The sequence below is a fragment of the Lacerta agilis genome, chromosome 3 (genome assembly GCF_009819535.1).
Source record: "Lacerta agilis isolate rLacAgi1 chromosome 3, rLacAgi1.pri, whole genome shotgun sequence".
NCBI classification, from domain to species: domain Eukaryota; kingdom Metazoa; phylum Chordata; class Lepidosauria; order Squamata; family Lacertidae; genus Lacerta; species Lacerta agilis.
Genome location: NC_046314.1, coordinates 76474341 through 76501923, shown reverse-complemented (window position 1 = coordinate 76501923; position 27583 = coordinate 76474341). Strand labels below are relative to the sequence as shown.

Sequence of the window (27583 nt, the reverse complement as noted above, 5' to 3'; positions counted from 1 at the left end):
ATAATTTTGTGGGAGAAAACAGATATGCATTGGGCAGCGGTAACCATTGCCATATAAAAAGTACAGATGAATACATATGTAATTATGGTAGTTTAGAACAGTAGTATATTATGAACCTTTAAAAGAAGCTAATGTTCCTGTGGGTAATTCTTTTAAAATAATAATTACTGTTTATAAATTTTTGAAAATATTACATGTTTATTCTAGGAATTATATGTATACTGAAAATGTTCTGTTACTAAGTATTTAATTCTTTATTTTAAAAATTAAGCATTTATACTAATTATGGCAGAATAGATGTAGAAAAATCAATAAAAGTCCTAAGGAAGACACACATAAGTTAGTTATGACTTTTTACAAATAGTTATTGAAATAGAAGTGGATACACAACCCAGCTCAACTGAACACCAGATGTGGGCATTATTTCTGCTACAGAGGAAGGTCACAATCCAGCACATAGTGAGTGAGCAAATCAGCCAGATATTGGAGTTTTGGACTTTGTCTTAAGAGTTAAACAGCAGGTCTTCAGATGTTCATCCTAACAGGAGAGTACTAAAAAAGGTGTAAGCTGACCTCAAATGTCATAAGAAAATTAGAGGTTCCATCATATCTCACACTTTAATGCGCCCTTCTACAAGGCTTGAGCAACAATTAACAGATGCAAAAATGCACAATAAGATACAAATATTTCACAGAAGATAATATTTGGGGAGGTAGGGTGGTTTTTTCCTCATCCCCCCTCAAAATGTAGTATTTTCTCACAAAAGGGATAAAAAAATATGGAGATTACACTGTAGTTAATACTCAAGTCTTATCTTGCTATCATCTTGATTTGGCTTGCCTGAACTACAACATTTTCCTAATCATAACTTTTGTGTGTTAACATTACAAAAAATTGACAGACAAAGCAATATCCTTGTCAATTTAAAAAGTGTTTTAAACACTTTATGTTATTGAGAGCAATGGATGAATGGATTTTAATAGCAACTTTCCAACTAAACTCACAATTACTGTCATTACGCTAAGTGCTTGATATCCCACTGTGCAGTTTTGCTGTCTCCTTTTTACCTTCTTCCATGCACACTTTTAGCCACTGATTGTGCAGCCTTTCAGTGTTTTCTGCCTTTTCCTTTAAATAAACTGGCTCTGGCTCCTTCCATCTGGTTCCCCTTCCGTCAGCAACCCTGCACCTGTTCACACCTCCTCTCCTGTTGGATTCCACTGAACATTTCCTCCTCTGCCAGGGCTATTCTGGCACTCGCAACCTTTCTGTCATTCAATCCATCTGTCAGAAGTGAACTTTGTTTACCGCAAGCTTCTGCTTTCTTCTTCAAGATGCAAAGCCCCTCAAGGTCATTGTCAAAAGAACTGTCGGCATAGATTTAATCCCTAGCAAAAGACAAAGCTGGACAGTTCTCCATTTGTGAAAATTACTTTTTCAGTGTGGAGAAGACAATAGAGAAGTAAAATAAGAGGATATTTAATGGCCATTTTAAAATCCTGCAAAATAATAATAATTTCCCCCTTTCTGTAAAACCTTGCACAGTGCACTTTACCTATTTAGCAACTATGCAATAGAGAAAAGGGAAAATCATGACAAAAAGAGTGCAGAAAAGCAGAAATAAAATACACCTTGTTTAAGTTAAGGCAAAAATGAGATGGAAAATTATGAACAAAATTGCACAATTAAGGATAAAAAAGAACAGAGGAATGACCTCATTCACACAGAAATTCTTAGTGTATAATATTTTGTGTTACAGTATTACATTAGAACTAAATAACAGCTATAGCTAGGTTAGTAACTAACCTGGTTGCATTTTAAAAAGGCAGCAGTGATAATTTTTCTTTTAAAAAATGTCTCTTATTTGGTCCGTGTGAGTATCCAGATTGCTATTCAAGTACTTTCCACAAGTTAACAGAAAGAGCCACGCAGCTACTTTGAGACATTTCACATTGTTCCCAGGATCTATTATGCAGAGCTATTCAGGCATGCATCTGCTTTTCATAAATTGGTTCCGATAGCCACTTACTATTGAATTATTAACCAGCCTCTTAAACTGTTTTACTTATCTGGAAAAAATAAACACCTTACAAACTGTTGTCTTGAGCGATATCCAAATTACAAGGTAGCTTTCTTTACCATGGAGAAAAATGTGTCAGAAAGTTAGCAGAAACACCATTCCACTTTGTAACTGTTTTTAAAATGCTATCCAACACTATAAACAAAATATCTAGTCTAAGCCTTTCCCCGAACAGCAACAATATAATATAATCTCTTAAAATGCCATAAATGGATCCTCAAAAAGCTTTAAACATTATTTACACAAATTAAAAAAATAGCCATTCAATTTGGGATCTGATTTTTAATGTATCGTGCATACTTCTTGTCTTTACAATAATATGCCCCTTGGGTTTTAAATTGCCCTAGTAGAAGACCAAGGGAATACGAAGGTTCAAACTCTTCCAGAAAGGTCTGCTATATAGCGTCCTCTCCTCTTACCTATGCACCTAATTGCTTTTAGAGCTTCTTACAAGTAACGCTCTGCTGGCAACATGGAATAGCCATAGTCAGGACAAGAAGCCATATACCAGCTGCACTGCTGCAAAATGCTCACAGACTGCAGGAACGAGGCAGGCAGGACTCAGAGTAGTGGGACAGTTGGTGTGGCAATCAGGCTGCCATGGATAAAATGCATCTATTGAGCAGGGAAGAAGTTTGCTCCCTGTCATAATCGAATAGACCAGGGACGGAAGAGAGTTAGCAGATGGGAAAGATACAAGTAACTGCTCATTTGAGGTTTTTCTGCTCCTCATCTTTATTTCTATGCCATGTTAGGCTGGATCCAGGGTAAAGTATTAAAGCATCTTCTTTTACAAATTCCTTTAGCATATAGGAGACTATAAAAGGTTTATTAATTTATTTAGAAAACATGATTATAACCATGCCAGTGATCTAGCTTTCAAATAAATAACCTTCATTTAAAGTCTTGAAGAATCAATCTCTTTCAGTCTAGTTGATTACAGTTCCCCAGGAAAGAAATTAATGGCCCTTGCATAGAAAGAATGTAAATGTGTCTTTTAATTATAGTGGCACCGGTTGCTCTTATGCAGCACCATATATATCTATATCTATATAAAAAAATTAAAATTTGCACCACAAGGTTGCATTTACGTTTTCACCATATTTTGTAAAGGTAAACATATCTGCCACATAAAATACATGCTGGAAGCCCGAACAACTAAATATTATATTTTTATAATGTCAAAACTATGAAATCTAATATACATGCTCTTAAAAGCATTTTATAATTAAAAAATATTGAGTAACTTTCTCCCATTTGAACAAATTGGGGGGGGGGATAATAATAGGATGTCACTCACAAATATCTACTGTAATAAATATAGATAACAGGCATCTTTCAACAACCGATGGGCATGTGCATTAGTTTTCTCTTACCAGACTAGTATCAGTATAAATTTTGCAAATGAACTGCTCTATATCATCAGATGCATTTATAAATCCTTCTCATTTTAGGGGGGAAATGAATCAGGCTATAAAATCTCCTATCCCTCTTCAAGTAATAAAAAAACTAAAGCTATAGCAACATGGTCACAATATGGCTAGCTGTTAGAATTTAAAGCATATTTCTTTCCCAATTAATACTTCATTAATGGCTTTGGAAACACTGATTTCAAATATTATATTTTTTAAAAGAACAATAATTATAAAACAGAAGATAACAAGGTAGCAGCTAACTGACAGTTTATAAAGTACAACGTAGTAATGATTACTACAGGCACTGCCAGAAAACAAGAGAGCCGATTTATTCCAAATCATTTGATATCTGTCATCATAAAGCAACGTATGGGCTAAATGGTGGCAGGTAAATATCTCCTTCCATAATAATGCAGAACAGCTAATTTATTTACATCTCTATAACTAAATTAACACGTTACACTATTTTAGGCAGTCAAGGGAATGGGTAAGTTTCCCAACCAGATTTGCGCAGTTTGAAAACAATAGAGGATTATTAATTGTTCCAACCCCTTTTTATAAAATTACCTGAAGCAAGACCTTCTTTTCAGTTGTGGAAATATTTGTGGTTTGTACAGCTGCAGGACAAAGAACCAAGATATTTTCACAGAATAGCTCTGGGAAACAGAATGCTTGCAAGATTCAGTTAAGGAGAACAAATGGCAACTTTCAAATCTACCCGAGTCATTTACTAATAGGCTGCTATATCAAATAAGTCTAATTTTTCCCGACAGCCCCAAATTAGATATATTGCAGAAACTGATGCACAAATAGCATATGGCTCTGTTATACCACCTATTTCAAATCCCTGTAATGTTTCTTCCCCTCCCCTCTCAAAATGAATAATTGAGCCAAGCCATAAACCTTCTGCAAAGAGAAAAATACAGAAGTTGAAAAACAGAAGTAGGAGCCGCAATTTTCTTTGTTCAACAAAGAAATATATAATGCACATCTATTGATTTTTGTTCAAAGTGTTATTATCGTTTATCCTGGGTCACTTAGTTATGGTAAGCATCCTTTGTATCGAGTCAATTTCTTCAGTAGCATTTAAATTAATTTTAATACACAATTCTTTCTTTTTTCTTTCTTTTTTGGGCTCACTATTTCAACGTTTCTTCTCCACAAGTCAACCAGTAGCCCTGACTACTACTGAATGGTGGCTGGGCAACATAAAGATGTATGTCATGATTAAAAGTTAACATCCTGAGACACAGTGATTATTACACACAGAAGGCAAAATCTGGTGCCCCCTTATTAAAGGGCACTGAGAAAAATATTACAAACTGTATTGATTTCAGTATAGCTCCTAATCCTAACGCATCCCGCATGTATCGATGACACCAATATGTGATCTGAATTAACAAAAATGGCTTTCACTTTATTTCAAATGAACACACTTTGAAATGAAAATGAGCAAAATGTACTGATCGTGGGTTATAAGCCTTGCAATATACTTCAAAGGAATGTAAGTATGCATATATATATATATATATGGCAAACACTTTCATGAATTCGTAACATCAATTCATCACTGGCTTTATGCATTCCCTATGTTGCAAAATTTTCAGATAAACTGCCCAGTTAACAAAAGTTTTTCTGTGCCTTCTGCAGTAAAAAGGCATTGCAAGGTCTTCTATCAGACCAATGGGCACACCACTGTAAACATCATGGAACTCTGCAGCTATCCTGCAGTTTCCCTCTCTGTGGTCAGTCTTCCCAGCTGCCCTATCTGTTACTGTCTGATTAGTTCTGCTAAGGAGCCCCTCCCCTGCCAGCTTTCAGTGCCATCTGTTCTACACAAGATGGCTGCTGCCCAGCAACCTAACACTGCCCTCCTACCTGGCACCCGGCTACCATCCTTACCCCAAAGTGCTAACACAGGTTCTCACTGCTGGCAGAGTCAGGATTTCATTACTACTACTTTGACAAGTGCAGGGTTGTTTGTAATTTCTCTTTTATCCTGATTTTGATTGTACAACCACCTCCCACTGATTCAGTTTGCTTCAGTTTTGTTGCTCACAGATTTTACTCTCCACATTAATCTCCCTCTGGCATGTTACTGCATCTGTTCCCTTTTTTATTATTAATTTTCAAATTCCCACCATTTTTTGACAAAAAGGAGGTAATCTACACTCTGCTTCTGCCCATTTCATTTTCTTTAATTTGGAAGATAAGTATGAAAGCATGCCAAAGAAGTTAATTCTCCGTTAACAGTTTATTTCCTGGCATCCCAATGCCTTTGTATATGAAAAACAGATAGGAATAAATGTTGACTGAACTACAAGCAATCCTAAATTTAATGAAAAATAAACATATAAAACAGACACTAAGGAGTTTATTAAGCATGTTATCTTATTTCAGGATTTTATACTTCTTTTCAATTATAAGTTTCCAGGTAATCTTTTTGAAATTACATATTTTTTAAAAATAAGAATCATTCTTGTGCCAACTATATTTTTCCATTGATATGTGCTATTATGGATTCTAGCTTTTACGGTGAGTATTTATTTGATATTTTGTCAGTAATGCAATCTAGACTGTTACAATTTTTCACATCAATTATATAAATATGAGTGAACATCTCATATGCCAGTATATTTTTTAAGAACCCCATAAAATTCTGCTTCTCTGTAGCAGACAATATTTAGAAGTACAGCAGTAGTTATTAAGTACCTGGAATATTTATGAGTGGCAGTGAAGAGAAATTTCTTTTTAAAACCAGTAGTTTGTACATATTAGCAACACACATAAATTCATTCTTCCAGCAAAGCATGCTGCCAACATTATAACCAAAACAGCAAAACCTAAGAAACTTAGTTATGTTGCAAGAACCTGGGCAACAGAATGACAGGTTTAATTTATGTGCCTTATTTATTATACATGGACTTCAATTAATGCCAATGAAGCAGTTGAAAGTGTGCTAGAGGCTACTAGAAGCACTGATAAACAGTAGGTATTTGAAGCTAAAATGGATGCGGTGTTGCTAATCGCTTTTGTATGTCCTTCAAAACCATTGTCTTGAAAAATGTGATTTTCAAATGATTTTTTCTGCTTTTCAGTCATGGAATAACGTTGAGCTCTTCTGCTGAAATGTAAACCCTATGAACTATTACCGGCAAAATAATATGGAATAATTTGACACTTCAACTGTTCAAACTGGGCACAATCCTCATGGAGCTTCTTAGGCACAAGCTCTGCAGAAATGAATCTGAGTTGTATAAAACCATCAACATATGCTTGTAAAACTCTCATTAGGAGTTTCCAATACATTGTACCCACCATTTCAGTAAATGTCAAAAGCTGCAAAATGGTCTGAAAATCAATAGATAGGTTTTCAAGTCCATTAAGACTAACAGTATGCATTTGAACCTCTGTCCTAGGCACAAACTAGGAAGACATATGAGTAGACCATAAACTGACTACAGGAAACATTAGACATCATGTTCTGAAGTTCCTTGTGTACATGGAAAAAGAAGAAAAAATTGTTCTAATTAATATGCATTGTTATTTTTGAAAATTAATTGCCTTTCGAGGCAGGCTTCCCCAGTCAAAGTATTCCATTCATTGTGGCACTACAACTGAGAAAGCCTTAACCAAATACTATAGGATTTCACTTTCCAAAAAATAAGAGCAAAGACAGGGACTTGGACATTTATGATTCTGTAAATAATAACCAACACCTTGGAATCGGTCCCAGTGCAGTTAAAAAAGAATTCTTTTAACTGCTTCCTGCAACATATCCTGCTAGGACATGGAGAAAACAGGGATAAACTATTTCCAAACCATTCACAAGAGCAGCTTCAAATTGACAGTATTATGGTAATCTATGTAAGAAGTAACCATAGTATGGATGAGCTAGGCATTTCACCTACACTTCAGTGTTAGTTGAAGGGGGGGAGCTGTCTGGAGTATCTAGAGCTAGTAACAATCCAAATGATCTGTAGAATAGTGGTGAATTTTACTCACTCTTAATAAAAATAAATAGCCAACGAACACTATTTTTTTCAAACTTGCATCAGTTCAGCCAATCACCCAACTTACTTTTCCAGTTCATTAGAACAGTTGGATGGTATTGATGGATTTCTCTCAACCAATTATATTTAGAACTATTTACACAACAGAAATATTAACTGGATTGAGGAATAAAAGATGCAAGCATGAATCAAATGATCAAGAATTTTTAAAGATACAGGTCTACAGAATGCCTGGGCAAACCAGAATCAAGGCAGCAGTAAAGTGACCTTAAAGGTAAAAGGAACCCTGACCATTAGGTCCAGTCGTGTACAACTCTGGGGTTGCGGCACTCATCTCGTGTTACTGGCCAAGGGAGCCGGAGTACAGCTTCCAGGTCATGTGGCCAGCATGATAAAGCCGCTTCTGGCGAACCAGAGCAGCGCACGGAAACACCGTTTACCTTCCCGCCGGAGCAGTACCTATTTATCTACTTGCACTTTGATGTGCTTTCAAACTGCTAGGTGGGCAGGAGCTGGGAACGAGCAATGGGAGCTCATCCCATTGCGGGGATTCGAACCGCCGACCTTCTGATCAGCAAGCCCTAGGCTCTGTGCAGTTCGTTGTGCTCTGTCAAGCAAGCTCTGTCCACCTCCACTCCATGTCTCACTGCCTCCTTCAGGCTTGATCAAGAGCACACTTTCAAGTATACCACCTGCACAACTAACAAAGACTGCAAGGACATGTACAAAGTCAGTTTCGGGGGGGGGTGATCTATTTTATTTATTTAATGAAATTATGAATCACTTCATATTGGGGGGGAAATTCAAAGCAATGTTCAACAAGAGTTCTATAAAAACAAAAGGCAATAGTAAGAACATATAAAAACAATATAAAATCATATTCTGCCATTTCATAAAACTGACAGTCAGCATGGCTGTAATCACCCTTCTGGGAAGGTCTGTCTGAATAAAAACATCTTTAGTAGGCATTGAAACCGCAATATGGAATTCCCACCCACAGAAGACTCATCACAGTCTGGGTCAGCAAGACACGACACATATTATAGGCATTTATGTTTCCACCATGGATTAGTCTAATATTTTTGTAACATTTGAAGGACACATGCATGCCTGACAGCAACTGTAAATACACACCTAGAAGCAGTGTAACTGAATGACACTCCCACCCATGTATGTTTTTACTACATCATTTCAGGCAAGTGACTGTCATTCCAATGTGACAGAAGAAATAAGAGTGACCCATGACTGAAACATAGGAATCACATACTGTAGTCTACTTTTACAACAGAGCAAACTAAAAATCTATAGAAAAACAAAGTGCATGAAAGTTTTAAGTATTTATTATTTTGGTAACCATCTCAACCATCTCTAAAACAGAATAAAATTATAATCCGTATTTACTGCCACTGAAACACGAGCCTAATTTTTGCCATCAAAACTATCAGAAACAAATGAAATATAAATAGATAAAAAACATGCTTCCGCAAATTTAGTGGAAAAAGCAGAACGAAGACCAAATACAAACTTTTTTTTTACAGGTAGCTAAACTATTTTTTTGGGATGGAGGGAAGCACTATTTTCGAGAAGTCATTTTTGGAGAATAAAAAGTTGACGGGTGACAGTTTTAAACCTGAATTTCATATGAGAGAAGATACCCCTGCAATATATGGGGGGATTTGGGGGGGATTACAGGATTTAGTGTGGCAGATTAAAAGAAAAAACTGTCATAATTAGGAATAACAGTACATATTTGCACTTAGTTACAACACTCATTCCTCTTTCTATTGGAAATTTATATCATGCTTGGATCTACAAAAGGCTAGAAATCATAATCATACAGTATCTCAATTCCTGGTGTGAAGTTGAGCTGTTTCTGAACATGAAGATATCCACTTATTTTTTAAAGCAAGTTTCTTGTTATGTTGGTGGATAAAAGGTTAAGAGAATTGAGACAGATGGACCACAAAGACAGGATGTGTGAGTCTTTCAAGTCACTATACTATAACTGAATTCAGATGCCATGCATGCTTGTGCTTTCCCCCCCTACACTGTTTTATTTTTCAATATCTGCATGTTAACAAGACATCTAACTGCAATTATTTAGTTATTTACAATCAGAAATACTATACTATGTGGGAATAAACTGAACCTTTAAATTAAATGGATTAGTGTTTTGACTTGGTATAAGGTTGCTTTTGATGTTCCTAAACTTCCTTTTGTTTTAAAAATTAACCACTGAATTGTCTGCCTAAGGAAAGAAGCAGCCTCACTTCCTTTATGGGTACAACAGTAATAAAACTTCAGCTGTGTTAGAAGGGCCAAACATAGGCCACTCAACTACACCTGCAGACACGAAAAGCCTCCCACAAAAATGACGTACTTCTTTCAAAACAGCAATGCTCCACAAAGGGAGACAAATGCAATCTGTACTTCATTTGATGACTCAAGATGGAGAAGACCACAATTTAAAACTATAACACTGACATATGATGCTAAACCATAACAAAAGTAATTGATAAGAAAACACAGTGCAGGAAAGCAAACAATTACAAAAGACTGGTGGTCATGAGTGATTCATCAGACCAGGATTTTGCAGTTCCCCACCCATTTCACATTATCACAAATAAGGAAGTCTAGTTGTTAGACCAACATGAGAACAATAAGGGAATATGAGGAAAATATCACTTGGAGAAATGTTGTCATGACAAGTTATACTTTGGAAAGCTGTAAGATAGCAACAATAACAATTCTTAAGCCATAAGAAAGCAAAGCCGAATATCACTGTTAAACCCATCCATCTTCTGCAATCAAACATCTAAAACAATTTTCTGCAGACTACATGCTTATGTAACCCTGAAGTAGTATTGTCTCATCATTAATGTGAATCACTTATTTGGATGCTTAACTTAATTAAGCTCTTAGTATACCTTATTAAGAATGTGGAAGTTTTTCAGAAAAGCTATCTACAATTTGGATTTTCTCCAAGACACCACACAGCTTCATAACTTGTATGATTAGCCTTCGGATGGAAATTGGTAAACCATTTGGTTAACTATCACAACAAATCATTATAAAAGAAGTCCTGCAAAATCAAAACTTTTGCTGTCTTAACAACTTACCCAAAACTTTTTTCAAGTTCATTAACCTCTAGCATATTTGTTCTCTAAATACAGGCTGTAAGAAGGGTGTTTTTCTCCCCATCTGCTACTAGCCCATGATCTATATTTACATCATTTCTTTAAAAAAAGAGAGGATGGTGTGATCATTTAAAAAGCATACTATAATCTCCCATATCCATATCCATTGTGTGAGTCTGTATGCACATACATGTACTCGACCCAACTAATACTACAAATCTAAATGGTTTCTGGCACACTTTTAAATCTTTACTTCCTTTCCAGAAAGTAGTTCATGCTGCAGATTAAAAAACGAAACAGTAATGAGTTTGAAGTGTTAAATTAATCAAGCTCAGTGAGAGCAGGCAGCTGTTAAGAGTAATGGGGCTACTGTTAAGAGAAAAATGCACAAACTTCAGAAAGTTTTTGTGTGTGTAGTTAGTTGCTTGTCTACCACACAAACATTTTTGGCATAGAACTGACTGTTTTATGCATGGTCATCAATTTTCTCTGAAGACCACGCATGCATCTAACTAACTATAATCAGTAACTAGGAAAGTGATAGCTATTTTCAGCTTTCACACATCAATAAGGAACTGGAGAGCAATGTGCTATATCAGGGGTGGCCAACTCCCAAGAGACTGCGATCTACTTACAGAGTTAAAAACTGGCAGTGATCTACCCCCTTTTGGGGGGTTCAGGTCAAAGTTGTTCAGCTTTTTTGGGGAGGAGGAAGGCCCATTTTTTAGGCATTCAGATCAAAATTGTTCAGGTTTCTTTTTTTTAAAAGGGAGAAGGAAATCCCCAGTTTTTTTTGGGGGGGGGGGTACAGGGCAAAAATATTGAGCTTTTTTTAGGGGAGCCAAAGTTGTTGAGCTTCTTTGGGGGGAGCCAGTGATCTACCACAGATGTCCAGTGATCTACCAGTAGATCACGATCTACCTGTTGGACGTGCCTGTGCTATATAATCTCAATTGTTCCTTAAAGCAACTGCATCAAAGAATCTTGAAAGAACAATTGGGTGCATATAACTTTTACTGACTACAAATTGTTCTAAGATGACATTTAACACTGTGATTGTTTGAAGAATACTTTAGATGAACAGAAAGAATACTCTGGATGAATAGATTTGTTATCACTAAATCCCTGCCACGCTTCATCTTGTCTGAATGTTTTGCTCAGTACATCTTCACTTCTAATATGCCTGAAAGCTGTGCACTGAATCAGTCTCTAACAACTGTGGATAAGCTGCTGTCAAAAATTTGCAGTATAAAATTGAAATTGGTGCTAAGGCCAAATATGATAAGGGGTACCTGGTGAGGTGCAGTTGGTGCTCAGCTTTACCCAGCAATTCTGTTTGTTTCAGACATTCTTCCTTAGCTCTTGCTGTATCCTGCAGTGCTTGCTCCAAACGCAGTTTATATTCATTGAGCTCCACTTGCAATTTCTCTATTTCCTTAAAAACACACAGAGGAGCACAGCAAATTCAATTATAACAATAAAGGAAGTTACATACAACACAAACATTGCACATATATACATTCTATAACAAAAAAATCAAAGGGCACTTTAAAGAAAATCCTGCCTACAACAGAAAATGAAATGAGAATGAGAAAGACTGAGTTACTAATTTCATTATTTTTTATTCAGTGCTACTAGCTTTAGATAAACTCCCCAAAACTTATTTAACTACCTGTAATAGGTAGATAAATGCAGCAGTATCAGCAGTCATGCATAGAAAATAAGCCTATTAACATTCCAACACCACAATTACCATATTCTTATTAGGGTAATATTAAATGAGAAACTATTAAGTATATCAAGGACTCTTTTTTTAACAGTTTATGGCTATAGAAATTAGGTGGGTCACTGTAAGTCCCCGTCCCCAGTTCCCCCTTGACATTCTGACCCATTCATTCACACACACACACACACACACACAATCGGAAAGGCATTTGTTTAAAACGAAAAACAAACATAATTTGACAACTGTCAACTAAAGCCAAGACAACCTCATAATTCTACACTATAGGCATAAATATAAGCTCTCATTATTTTCTCAAGGGAAATATTTAAAGCGAACAGATGGGCTTTATACCATCCCCTCAAGATAAATCAGCTCAGGTTCTGTCGGACCAACAAAAAAGCATATTCCAACATAAAAGGACTTTTGCTGAAAATGGCCTCCCTCTACCTGCCAGATGTTTGAGCCTAGGGATTTAAGGCAATACTGTGTCTGCTAATCTTGGTTGTGTACAGAGAGCAAACAGCTTCTCATTTAGTTTGAGCCCAAGATCCCAAGATAAAGATTTTAAATGAATTTCACCCAGAAACAACAAAGAAATGTGTGTTACACTTAAAACGCTAACTTAATGTTCTTTCCATATCCTAAACTAACTTTCATATTTAAAAAAGGATTCCAGATTACTATGGAAATATAATTTCTATATTCAACTCACATACATGAGTAACTATGGCAAGTTTATTTATTTAAATTATTTTCACCCTGCTATTTGACCATAAGGGTTTCCAGAGCTGATAACATAAGATCAATAACAAACAAGACTCTTAGGCTTATACTCTAAAGAAAACTGGAGTGTTTGGGGGGTGGGGAAGCAAACTCAGTCAGCAGTTTTTAGCCACCAAGTTCTTTCAATTAACTTAAATTAAAATAGCCTTGAGAGGAGCCAAAAATTGCTGGTCTCCTCTACTGCAGCCTGATAAGAGTAGCTGGTGCTGAAGGATAGTTGATGGAGAGGGAAAGCACAAACTGATTTCTCAATAGAGTTGATGAAGTGCCCTGCCTCCCTTCTCCCCTTTGCTGTAGCCTGGTGGAGTCTTATAGTAGAAATATTAAGTGGGTTACATCCAGTGGCGCTCTTCTCCTGCTGGAAGATTCTTTGATTGAGCAGAGGTTTCTATCAGTAGAATGAACAAAATCGAAAATTCTTTCTAGTAGCACCTTAGAGACCAACTGAGTTTGTTCCTGGTATGAGCTTTCGTGTGCATGCACACTTCTTCAGATACACTTCTTCACACGAAAGCTCATACCAGGAACAAACTCAGTTGGTCTCTAAGGTGCTACTAGAAAGAATTTTCGATTTTGTTTTGACTATGGCAGACCAACACGGCTACCCACCTGTAACTGGAACTATCAGTAGAATGGATAGGGAGGCAATGTTAGACAATTCACCAGCTTTTGCAGCCCACATCACTAAGTGGTTATCAGTTATGGTTGTTATTAACAGTGATCATAACCCAGAAAAGAATTAAGCCCATTTAACTCCACTCAAACTATAAATATTTATGGCCCTATCAACAGAAGAACATGAACACTTCAGTTCCTTGAGAACACTGGTTTGCCCAGCAACTACTATCAACTGTTGCTTACTGTATATTTTTGTAGGATCTGATTAGTGCAGAAAAATTATATATTGAAACCTTAGTTTAATAAAAATACAATTCTTGTGATGTATGTATATAACACTAAGACTATTAGTGTAATTCTAATGCAGCTTAACAAGACTGTGAGAATTAAGATGTAAAATAAGCAATGTATTTTTACGTCACAAAATTATGTATTTATTCATTATGTTATATAAAGCCTTCTATGTTATGTAAAGTGTTTACCTATTTTCAAATTAAATATGTTTTCAGTCACTATGTATCTAAATAATAAATGGGAAATTTCAATTTAACAACCTGATTCTATGCATGATTACAAGCTCTACACACACAATACATTTTTGTTAAATCTTGCCAGGGCAAATTCTATTTTTCTTTTCTTCTCTACATAATAACAGCCACATAACATTCAAAGTCTGTTGTCTTATACAGTCATACCTTGGGTTGCGCTTCCTGCAGGTTGCGCGTTTTCAGGATACGAACGCACCGAACCCAGAAGTACCGGAATAGATTACTTCCGGGTTTCGGCGCTCACGCATGCGGAGCACTAAATCACGCTTTGCACATGTGCAGAAGTGCTGAATTGCGTCACGCATGTGCACAGATGCAACGGCGCGGGTTGTGAACGCTGTGGCTTGTGAATGCGCCTCCCGCACAGATTGCGTTAGCAACCCGAGCGTCCACTGTATTCTTACAAAGGTTTGTTCCTTTTGGTGGAGGCAGTGGTAACCAATACAGCACACGAGGATCAAACTGGGAGAGGTAAGTTGACCTGTATAAGCAAGACTTGAGAGGACAAGGCAAAAGGAATTGATCTATACTAGTTGCATCCATATGAGGTGCAGTACCAGTATCGGTTTGAGGGTTGTGGGGAAGGGAGTAATTGTAGGCTATATCGATTGCACCTGCCTTACCAGGCTTCCTGTCAAATGGATTGTTATTATTATTTATTGAATTAAGTGTATTGTAGTATGTTGTTATTATTAACTGAATTTATTTGTTGCTTTTTAAACAAAAAGTAACTCAAAATGACTTACAAAAAATAGCGTGTATATTAAAACCAACATAGAACTAAAACTGAATAAAAGCTAAAAACACATCAATCTTTATTTAAAAAAAGGCAGACTAAAACATCCCACCCACTGAAGGAGGCAACAGATAATTAAAGAATGAAGGCATGGTAGAAAAGAAACTGGGATACCACTGTCATCCACCAATCGCTTGAAGGCTGGAAAAAAAAAACGTCATTACGCCAAGAGGATTTCCAGTTCCCCCCTTTCATTGGCAATATGCCTTCTGTTGGCGCACAGAAAGGAATATGGGCTTCCATACATTCTGAGAGTATAAGGAAAAGGATAAGGAAACAACCAAGTGAAGGGAAACAGTATGGTGACATGACAGACTTCTGATATCTGCAGTTGAATCTATAGCAACTAACTGGGGAAGAAATAAGAGCCCACCTTCTCAAGTGGGCACCAAGTGGGATGTTCAAAAGCCACCCTTGTTAATTCCTGGGTGGAAGATAGGTGACTAATTGCTCTGAAGCACTTGTTGGAGAATGTGCCTGCCAAAAGGTGCCTCCAAGGATGCATATACAGTAAATTCATGCTACCAACTATGCCTTCAGGAAGGACCGATTTAAGGGAGGTGTAAACTAATGCTGATCAGAAGGTCGGCGGTTCGAATCCCTGCCACGGGGTGAGCTCCCGTTGCTTGGTCCCAGCTCCTGCCCACCTAGCAGTTTGAAAGCATGTCAAAGTGCAAGTAGATAAATAGGGACCGCTCCAGCGGGAAGGTAAACGGCGTTTCCGTGTGCGGCTCTGGTTCATCAGAAGTGGCGTTGTCATGCTGGCCACATGACCCGGAAGCTGTCTGCGGACAAACGCTGGATCCCTCGGCCTATAGAGTGAGATGAGCGCCGCAACCCCAGAGTCGGACACGACTGGACCTGATGGTCAGGGGCCCCTTTACCTTTACCTTTAAACTAATGAAGTAAAGGGTGTGAGCCACCTGGCCACGATGGTCACTGATGCCTTTTGGCCCATAGAAGTAGAGTGAAATTATGTGAACATGGATTCTATGTTTTGCAAAAAGGCTTAGTTCTTGCTTTGTACACTTTTTGAGTCCTATGCATGACTACAAGGTGTCATGCATGTTCAGACAGTTGCTTTTAAAGTCAGAACAGGAGGTTGGCAATACTAAATCTTTCTGTCTGTGAAAAAGTTCAAAAGTTCCTTGTGATGGTAAGTGGCCCAAGTTCAGCTATAAGTCTTGCTGATGCAATGGTGACTAATACTTATGAAAAGGCCAAACTTTGTCATAGTGTAGTCTGTTAGGCTCCCTCTTCTCCCTCTGACCATTCATTGTCCCAGTCCCACCACCAATCACCTGGCTCTGAGCCTTCTTCCCCTGGAGGTTCCCCAGCTGGTGCCCCGCACCACACTCTGCATCCTGCCAGTCGATGACAGTTGCCATTCCATGGGCATCAGGGTCTCTTGGCTCAGCCAGTCTTGCCTGTATGTCATTGAGTCCCCGGACATACTCCGCTACAAGGAGCTGAGGTTGTCTTTCCTTCCTATTGTATTATACCACTAGCTGGCCCGGCCATGCCTTACTGTGGCTCTTCAACCCCCCTTCCCGTTCTCGCCTGGTTTCCCACAGCTTATCCCCATGAACTTCCGTGTGGCCCATTTCAGTCATCCCTTCCCCCCGTTTTTGCCTGGTTTCCCACAGCTTACCCTGATGAACTTCTGCCTGCCTCCTCTCTGTCTTTGCCGTTTTCACCTGCCTCCCCACAGCTTCTCCCGTTGAACTCCCGCCTGCCTCCTCTCCGTATTTCCCATTTTTGCCTGCCTCCCCACATCCCGTAGAACTTCTGCCTGCCTCCTCTCCGTCTTTGCCCCCGTTTCGCCTGCCTCCCCACAGCTTCTCCTGTTGAACTTCTGCCTGCCTTCTCTCCATATTTCCCCCATTTTTGCCTGCCTCCCCACAGGTTCTCCCGTTGAACTCCTGCCTGCCTCCTGTTCGTCTTTCCCCACGTTTTTGCCTTCCTCCCCACAGCTTCTCCCATTGAACTTCCGCCTGGCACCTCTCTGTCTCCCCCCCTGCTTTCGCCTGCCTCACCACAGCTTCTCCTGTTGAACTCCTGTGATGTGATTTGTTCGCCACCCCCGCATTCACCCTGGTCACCCTGAAACTCTGTTGCTTACTGTTGTATAATTGCAAATGGTGCAGCATGAAGCAAGGAGTTGTCTTTGCGGCGGCAGTTGAAACGTGTTCCGGCCACTCCCCCGCCAGCAGCCTATTGGCTGAGCTGACCTCAAGTTCCGCTCCCCCTCCCTCCCTGTCTGTTTTTCTATAGTGTGCCGCGTTTCACGTCCACTGGAGAGCGCTATGTTTTTTTTGTACAAAATCGCATTTTTAGGTTTGATAGGTGTGGTTTTTCTTCAATGTAAGTACACCAGATCACTCCCATATTGCCATGGAACGTTGTGTCCACATTTGAAGGGAATCGGTCAAGCAGTTACGGAGCAAGGCTTTCGCCAACAAACACCCAGCTTGAACATTTATATATATAGATTGTATTTTAATATTTTGTTGGAAGCCACCCAGAGTGGCTGGGGAAACCCAGCCAGATGGGTGGGGTATAAATAATATATTATTATTATTACTATTATTATTATTATTATTATTATTATTATTATTATTATTATTATTATTATTCCACTTGAAGAGGTCATATTTTTGATCTGCCTTGCCAGATTACATGCTCTTTTGTTGTGATATGGTCTGCCCTTATCATTATGTGCTTTTGTCACAGTATTGATACAAAGTGCTTTAGTGCTGGTCTTGTGGCCCGCAGTTCTAAGCAGTTTATTACTTTTGTTGTCATCATTATTGTACAGCCCCCTTGGGGAAAATATTTTAATGGTGGAATATAGAATCTCAAAACTAAGTAAAATGCATACCTTTGGAGTACTGTCTTGACTGGGCCAGTACATTGCTATCAGTCTGGTTCCCACCCTCATAGCTGTAGAAATGGGGAGGTCTCAAAGAAGTTTGTTTTACACCCTAGCTGGGGTAAGGCAAAGAGCAAGTGCAATTACATATTGTGTTCTTACAGTGGCCAAATAGATTCTCATGGGAAGGCCACAAAAAGCACACGAGCTGCAGCAGCTGGTACCCAGAGCCATGCATTTTTTGATACTGGAGGTAATATAGCTATTATGACTAGTAACCACTGATATAATGTCTACCTAGGACAAGTGTCTCTATACAAGTCAGCAGCCTAGTTTCATGTTCAGGGAGTACAGTAAGCCCTTGGGAAACACAAATTACAGCGAGCAGGCGGCATGTTAGCTCAAGTAACTAGGGACACTTCTCTCCACTGTTTGTGAATCTTTTCTGCTGGAGGAGAGGTTACCTTACATTCGATGGGATTGGTTCAGAAAGGAGTTTCCCAGAAAATGAGTTTTTATTTACTAAGTTAAACCAATGTTTATTTATAGATCAATTTACCAATTTAATATATTTTTGCAGGATGAGGAACCCTGCCACTGGGCCAATGACTCCTTCTGTTTTCTTTCCTTCCAAGAGGCAACAGAGCCAACTAACAGTTCCTGCTTGTGCACCTCATGTGTACAGCAGTGGTTGCACTGGGCACAAGGGGCCATTAAAACAATCACCACTACCATCAATAAACCATGGTACTGACAGGTAATGGACCTCCCAACCTTGACCCTTTGAGTCTGGGACCAAAATGGGGACTGTGGGGGGGGGAGGGACTTCCTTTGGGGTAAGGGAGATGGGCAGGAACTGCCTGTTTGCTTTCCTTTTGCTATTTTTTTCCATTCACCCACCTTCTACAATGCTTTCTTTGATCACGACCAGGAGCCATCTCCAAGCTCCTGTCTGCCTTCTGGTTTTGAACCCTGCTTCTCCTACTGGAATCTGAACCGGTCTCACCCTTGGCTGCTGCTAATTTGGTAACTTCTTCTCATTCATTGTTTTATTTGAAATTGGTAGCTGCTGTTTCCATGCAAATGACATTACATGCCAATCTCCACTAGTCTGGGGCAGTGTTTAGCAACCAGTACTCCTATGAGTTGTTTTGTATATGCATTTACTCTTTTCTACGCCGTATTCCATAAAACCAGTACAATTATCAGGAAAAAACCAGTACAATTATCAATGAATTCTGAATTATTTTCTAGCGCTAATTTACAACACCAACAACAGGCAACACACAAACTGGAGCTCATTCAGTTTCTTATCTTTCAACTGCTTACAGCAATACGTGTCTGAATTTTCAAGGCCAGTCTCTACTATCATCATCATCATCATTTTTAATTTGTATACCGTCTTTCTATCTTACAATACTCAAGGCGGTTTACAAGCTGAAGAAACAAAAAATGCACATCTTATAACAATCTAATGCAATACAAAAATGTGATAATAAAACATAACTTTAAAATAGGTAACCTACATCAAAAAAGTAACATTCAACCATCATTAGAATAGTATTAAATAATAATAATAATATATAAAAGTTAAACAGAAATCCACTCAACACTTACAATAAATAATTTCTAATCTATAATTAATAAAACAACGGCAAGCCACAGTACATAAAATAATACAATACACATTGAGAGAAGCAGAGACTAGAGGGTGGGGCAAGGGAGGTGGAAGGAGGCCTTGCCTGACGGAGTCTCCCCCCTCACAGTTCTTCCTCCAGGACCAGCTCCCTTATGAGGACTCCTAGGGTCGGAGGGTGGGGCAAGGCAGTCTCTCCACTAAGCCATGAAGCTCTCTGGGTGACCTTGGGCCAGTCACTGCCTCTCGGCCTAACCTACCTTGCAGGGCTGTTGTGGGGATGAGATTAAATGCATGCCGCCTTGAGCAACTTGGGTGTAAGTGCAATAAATATGCAATAGTAAAACAAATGAAAAACACAGTTGCCTTCAGGAGGAACAGAGGCCAGGAGATGCCCCCTGCTCCCCTTGGCAAATGTAAATGTGCTTTAAATGAGGCCTCCTGTCACCCATATACTATGCAAATCTGATCACAGAAGTGGCAAGATCCAGAAGTGGCAGAACATTTCATTTCCCCTGTAGCTTGGGCTCTCCACTACAGACTTAATAATGTTAGGGCATTTGGCTTTCTTTGTTTTTTTTCCAGGAAAGGGAGGTTCCTGACACTTGTTTGGCTGCTTATACCTATGTTTCAATTTTCTTTTTTAGTAAAGTCTTCCATATTTGCACCACTTTGTGATCCCATAGCTTATTCTTCTCTGGCCTACATGTCAGCCACCAAAATTAGCTGCCTGGGAGTTGAGGGGGCACCACTGCAAGGGAGGGAGGCTATGGGGAGACTCACCCCTGTGCACATTCCTCTCCATGTAAACTGTTCTCATGAACTGGTAGGCAATGGAGAAGAGGAACGGGAGGAAGAGGATCCCAGTGAGGAGTATAGCTGGGGCTGGGACATACCGGGGCAAGCTGGGGATGGGGAAGGAGAGGTTGGTGTATGAAGTACTCACAGGGTGATGGAGGATGACAAGGGGATGGAGCTCATTGCATAGGAACCAGAGAAACAGAACCCATCACCAGAGCTGGAGTAGGCTTGGAGCAGGTGAGGCTCACCTGCCTCATCAAGACTAGATGCTGCAATCAGCAGACAAAGTATAAAAGGGCAGCAGAGCTGAGGTGCTGTTTCTGCTCAACTGCCCATGTTGATGAACCTTGGCTTGGGGGCTCCAGGATCTCCGAGACTGCTTTATTCTGGACTTTGGACATGTGGATTTACCCTGGACTGGGGACTTGGCAAACGTACTTGCCACCAGGTAGACCAAGAGCTCAGGACAATTGTGCTCCCCTTCTCTTTTTTCCTTGAAAGGGTAATACGTTGTCTGCCCTTCTCTGCTGCAAAAAGGAGTGTCTTTCTTTGTTTGTCTCTGTGTGTGCCTGCCATGCCTGCCACTGGCTCCAGCTATGTTATTGACATACAGCCCCCAATTTATTGTTGCATTAGGATGCTATGTTCTCCATAAGCTATGGACATAGAAAGCTGTCTTATTCTATGCCAGGCTATCGGTCTATTTAGCTCAATATTGTCTGAGAAGATGGGCAGCAGTTCTCCAGGATTTCAGACCCAGTTACATCTGGAGATCCCAGCGATTGGACCTGGGACATTTTGCACACAAAGCATCTATTCAATGACTAAACTATGGTCCTTCCCTAAAGTCCTTATTACTCCCACACTCGAATCACAGCAAACTTCTGCACATCATAATCACTTCTGAGGCAGATTCGTACATGTCCTGGTGGGTTTAGGCCCTACTCCTTGTTTACTCTGGGAGCAGATTGCAGGAATGCAGTTCTCACTAGGGTCCATGGCACCATGCCGCTTCCAACAGACAGCATAGAGCAGTCTGCACAGACTGCATGCTATAGGGAAATAATACTGGTTCCAGTTCCAAATTGGTATTTTACCATTAGTTCAAAAGTTTATCAGCATGTTTATGAGCCACGCAAAATGCTCTTGCTCATACTTCTCAATTCATTAATATCAAACTGTTTTAAGCCTCTGTAGGCCTTAAAAATGTTACAAAAAACTTTGAAGGTACCTGTACTGATATGAGATAACCAAATGATTTAAAGGAGCTGTATCTAATGGTGGCTTTGACTTAACAGAAAACACTTCCACACACACAAGGGGCACCCACACATTGGAGGTTGAAGGACCCTCTAGAACAGAACTGAATACAGTGTTGAGAGCTGCCATCTTTGGATTAGTTTCCTTTCACAAACTCTACAAAAGATCACACCATTCCTGTATCAAATAATATTTTAATGGCTATTTATTGGCAACAGAACAGTTTCAATTCACAGCACTACATGTTCCATAACATATATGTGCATTTTAATGAGAACAGGGATTTAATACAAAGCTCTGCAGTGCTGCCAGTGAAAATTGAAACTGGCAGAAAGGCAAAGTATAACAAGGCATTTCAGAGGATTCAATATAAACATATCCAATTTCCTAATTTAGTAGTGATTTATCCCAATATTAAATGCTTACTAATAAGGAATACATTCTAACAGGAACCCAGTGTTAAATTCTCTAGTCTGAAAGACACAACAGAGTAGTAAGCCTACAAAATGCCAATATTAAATGAGCAATATCTTATTTTTGGATTTCTTATTAATTTCTAATTAATAAAAATATGTTTTTAGAAAGGCAAGACAGAACTGAATATGTATTTTAACTTGTGTTTTTAAAAACAGTGCTGTTAGCATTAGACAGTGGTTACTGTGTTAACTTTTGACAGACCACAAACAAATGTATATAAATTGATATTACATAATATATACACAGAGAATGTTGGTTTATGCTTGGCATACGATGAAATATTTTAAGTACTGCATTGCCATTTATACCTGCAACTTTTTTAGGATGAATACAATTTCTTTATTAGGAATAGCTGGTTTCTTGCCATTTAGAACCTATAACAACTAGTTATCACTACTGGAAGAATAAACACATTCAAGTTTCTAACAACAGCTTGATGATGGTCTCTTACCTGGTTTTTAATTTCAAGTTCCCTTACAGTTTTTATTCTATACTCTCTGTGTTCCTTTTCTGCCTCATCCTTCTTCATTTTGGCAAGATTCAACTGATAGGATACTTCTCCACACACCTGTTAGATTGAATAGATAACAGTGTGTAGTTTCAGGATACAGAACAATATTTATTTACAAGGAGAGCTTTTGATGCCCTCTGCTGGTTATTTTCCATATCTATTGTTTAGTAGTTCATTTTAGGGCTAAATCAGACTTATATTTTCAAAGTAAAAGTGGTGCAAACTCACCAGCCCACTTGGTTATAAGCCTCCTAATCCTATGCTGCTTTTCCATGGCTGTTCACAACTGCTCACAGCTACTGTTTCCCCTATTTGCTGCTGCTTTGAGCCAATTTCTTTCTGCATTTTATCAATCCAGATGATCCCAGCAAATCAGGGATTGCATGTTGGATGTGATGTTGTCACTATCACATAGCGAATCATATTCAGCTAAGTGGTAGCATTGCTGGACACAACAAAGCTGCATTTCCTCCTTTTACGTGGGTGCCAGTGGGAAAGGGAGGGACACACATTCCATTACTGAGGCAACAGAAATGACATATCTTTACTGCTGTCCTGCAGTAGTTTCATTACTGTGCAGCACAGCAAGAAAGCAAGTGCTGTCCCTGCAGAATTGGCAATATGAACACATCTCCTCCCCACTCACCTCAATACAAGCTACAATATATTTATGTCCATGAAGTCTCTTCTCTGAAATAATTGAAACAGGGCACTTTTCATGGGGCACAAATACCTCCCAGGTGTTGCAACTCAACCCTCTTCCCTTCCATGTTGGTATAGCCATAATCAATTAATTTTTCAAAATTACATTTAGGCTTTATATTTGAGTTGCTCCTAACTGGGGGAAATACTGCATTGTGCAAGTATTCAAACATCAACATATTTTTTTCTGAAATAATACTATTTCCCCATCCACTAGTACCACTGGGTGATATCTAACTAAATCATACTCAGAGTAGACCAATTTAAATCAATGAAATTATTCCATGGATTTCAGTGAGTCTACTCCCATATGACTTGGCTGGGTTTTACCCATTGTTTCTAATATGATTGCAACGTGGAAAGTGTCTGTGTAAATTATGCCTGCCTGCACAATACAGTATCTCTGATACCAGTTTTTAAAAATTATATAAGCACACATACTCCCCCCCCCCCCGTAAGAATGATTTGCTGCTTGACAGGTCAAGTGTAAAACTTTATTTTAGCTTTATAAACAAGACTATTTCCACCTTCTGCATTTACAGCAATGATCCACTGTCATATATTACATGGACCAATTTGTGTAATTAATAGGGAGTCTATGTGGAGAATAGCTATTCTCCACAAAGTTTATTTATTGACCATATTTGCATGCTCCCAATCAACACAGTCTCACTCGGGAGGTTGTGGACTCTCCTTCCTTGGAGGTTTTTGAGCAGAAGTTAGATGGCCATCTGTCATGGATTCCTGCATTGCAGGGGGGTGGACTAGATGACACTTGGGGTCACTTCCAATTCTACAATTCTATGATTCTAACACATTCTGTGAGTAGTTTACAGAATAAAGAATAAAACATTAAGTTCTCCCATTCCCACATGTAGAAATGGGAAGTTGTCACTAGAATTGGGACTATCTTCTAATTAATAAAAGAATAAAAAGTACTACAAAGGATTTATCAATATACATATGCATATTTTGTGAACAAAAAACCTATCCAAAGAGTGCTGCAACAGTTAAATCATAAAAGTTTGCCCAATTAACATGCATAATGTACAAGGCAACAAACCACTCTCTATTTATATCAATGTCAGTTGATTGCTTTGTTTTCATAATGCGTTTCTACCTTATTTATCTCAATATCATGACAAGCATTTTGTTTCTGAGCTTCTTCCAGCTGATTGGCTAAAGAAATCTTCTCTCTTGTAATCCTGTCAACCTGACCCTCCAAGCTAGCCACATTCTGAGATAAAGACATAACCTGAAACAAAGCAAATCCTTAATTAACTAGTAAAATGATAGCACAAAGCTAAAAATTGTTATGTTTTAAATGGTAAATACACTGCTTTCATAGACTCCTGAGGGTCAATGCACTGTTATTTAAAAGGAAGTAAAAGCCCAAAACCTAGAGTTTACAATGACAATGCATAAACTCTTGCAATGCAGAAAATGTGTTACTTCTGGGCTGCTTCACACACATTTTATTTCCTGAAATAGAGAGGAAACATATACACCATGATATATAGAGAAAGTCCACATCAGGGGTATTTTTGGACTAGTGTGAAAATTAAGTGTAAAGTGACTGCTGCTTCCCCACTTCCACCAGACAACCACATGCTTGTCATGAGAAGTTGTTTGTTAAAATTTAAGGAAAAACCAATAAAAATTATTTACAAAAAATAAAAAATAAATAAAAAATAAAAACTAGCTATGAAGTTTTAATTGGGTGTGTGTGTGTGTGTGTGAAACAAGGCAAAAAAGGTCAACAATTTTGCTGCCTTTCAGCAGAGCAGCATGCATAACTGTTTATAGTCCAAAATGCTTATACAGAAAATGTTTAAAATACCAACGATGACAAGTTCTCTTTTTCTTTCTTCATTTCTTCACGAACTGCTTCTCGCTCTTCAGCCCTCTTATCTATTTGGATTGCTAATTCCCTTTCCAGACGCTCTTTCTTTCTCTCCATCTCCTTTTTAAGTTGTTCACATTGGACTAGAGCCTGTGGAAATGGTAATATTTTAAAGACTGAAATTAATAATTCATGTTTTTTAACTGGAACATGACTTAAATCTGAAAAAGTATAAGTGACAAGCAAAAATTCTAGATTAAACATTGTTCTATTAAATAACAGTTAATATATGGCTATATAGAGATGCATAGTATATTTCAAGAATAGATATAACTTTTGTAAATCTTTCCCAAGAACCACTTGTTGCTCCAAATTGAACCATAAGAGAGAACTGATCACTGTGACTGCCAAACAGAATTAGATCAGTACTGGACTATATGCTTAACAGGATTTTGCTGCAAGTATGCTAACATTCACTGTGAATTTCAGAGTACAGTGGTACCTCTGATTGCGGATGTGATCCGTTCCGGAGGTCCAGTCAGATCCCAAAGTTTCCGCAACCTGAGGACTACTTCTGCACATGGGCGCACGGTGAAACCCAGTCAAATACTTCTGGGCTTGCCACTTTCGCCGCCTGAAGTTTACATAACCAGAGAGTTACGTAACCAGAGGTACTACTGTACATCTCACTCAAAGCATGCAATGAAAACTAGACTCAAATGTTTACTCAGGTATAAGTTCCTCTGATTTTTATGAAACTTACATCTGGGTAAATGTTTACAGGATTGCAGCCTCAGAAACTTACTTTCTGAGCTTAAATGTAATTGCTGTACTCTTACCCAATGCTTTCTTAAGAGCATAAGCCTGGTTACAATCTCAGAGCAAGTTTAGTGAAGTTGTAGTCTTGACAAGCAAATCTTATTTTCTTTTGTTATACTAGCATTCTCGTAAAAACAAGCATTTCTAAAATACAGACGTACCTTGGTTGCCAAACGCCTTGGAACTTGTACGTTTCGGCTACCGAACGATCGAAAACTGGAAGTGAGTGTTATGGTTTTCAAACGATTTTCAGAAGCCAAATGTCCAGCGTGGCTTCCAATTGGCTGCAGGACGCTGCTCCTGCAGCTAATCGGAAGCTGCGTCTTGGTTTTCAAACACATTCTGTTTGAGAACCAAGGTACGACTGTAATTATTAAATGGGAAGGCATGTATTTCTTAGCTTCTTTTAAACTGTGAGGAAAAATAGTAGGAATGAGCAAGAAGAGAAAAACAGCAGGCTAGAAGAGGAACTAGGCAAATGCTATATAAGCAAGGCAAGAGAAATGAATTGAAACTTCAAGGGAGCGGTATTCGCAGAGCTTCCTGTGGCGTGACAACATTTTTTCCTGCTTCAGGCAATAAGAATAACACATTACCGGGGGGGGGGGGGGGTCCTAATGCCCACTGGGGAATCCCCATTTTTGCTTCTCTTTAGGATAACCAAATGCAAAGGACAATTGAGCTCCTATATCCTTTTAGAAGCAACGCACAACAGGAAATTTTGGTAGTTAGTTTATTGTGCAGAAGTAAAAATACCTTCTTGTACACAACTGTTCAAAATAAAAGAACTCTGCATTCCTTTGCAGGCACTGATCCACTTAATGAACAATGTGATTCTAACCAAGATAAAGTAGTACAGAAGCAGATTCAACTCTGTAAATGAGGCACTGGTTGGTACTGCTTCATAGAATCCTCAAACAACTTACTCTGCACATGGCATCCTCAGAAACACTGTTTACATAATTTGGTGGGCTTCGCCTGCAGCAGTTTTGTGCTTGTATACATGTGGCCTTAAAAAAAAGTAATAGCACAGGGTTGTTTTGAACACTGCAAAACAGGGCTTCATCTTCTCCCCCTTGTAGCCTCCTTGTGTGCCCCTAAAATCTGCTCTGGAGGATAGCAACAGGAAGCTCTACTGTGTGAGTGAGAAGTCTTATGTAGCTGCCACAGCAGCCCTAGTTACAACCCTTGATGAAGCAAAGTCCTCAAGCAGCCATTGGGCCATGTTTAATGCCTTGCTGTAAACATATAAAGCCCTGAACAGCTCAGGACGAGGTTACCTAACAGACCGTCTGCCACTGTATAGACATGTAAGATTACTTAAATCACTTGGGGAACTTCTACTCATGGTACTACAACAACAACAACAAACTGCATGTTCCAGAATGTCATAGTACTTTGACCTGAAAATGGACCCCTCTACTCTTCCCGCAGCCGTATCTGAAACAGCAAGTATCGGTTGCTTCAAAGTCTTCTAAAGATATCTTTTTGCCTAGGCTCTCCCTGACCCATAAGATCAGATCCTGTTTTATTTGCACAAATTCC

At 38.8% G+C, this 27583-nt stretch overlaps 1 protein-coding gene across 4 annotated transcripts in view; it reads right to left on the bottom strand.

Moving 5' to 3' along the window:
* SDCCAG8 (SHH signaling and ciliogenesis regulator SDCCAG8) overlaps positions 1-27583 on the bottom strand; it is a 98690-nt gene that overhangs the window by 55020 nt on the left and 16087 nt on the right. For all 4 annotated transcript variants that reach the window (XM_033144372.1, XM_033144371.1, XM_033144369.1 and 1 more), the window contains exons 10-13: positions 25217-25369; positions 24497-24631; positions 22615-22731; positions 11939-12081 (exon numbers count right to left, since the gene is read on the bottom strand). In XM_033144372.1, coding sequence (XP_033000263.1) covers positions 11939-12081; positions 22615-22731; positions 24497-24631; positions 25217-25369 — 548 coding nt within the window. The remainder of the gene's footprint in view (positions 1-11938; positions 12082-22614; positions 22732-24496; positions 24632-25216; positions 25370-27583) is intronic.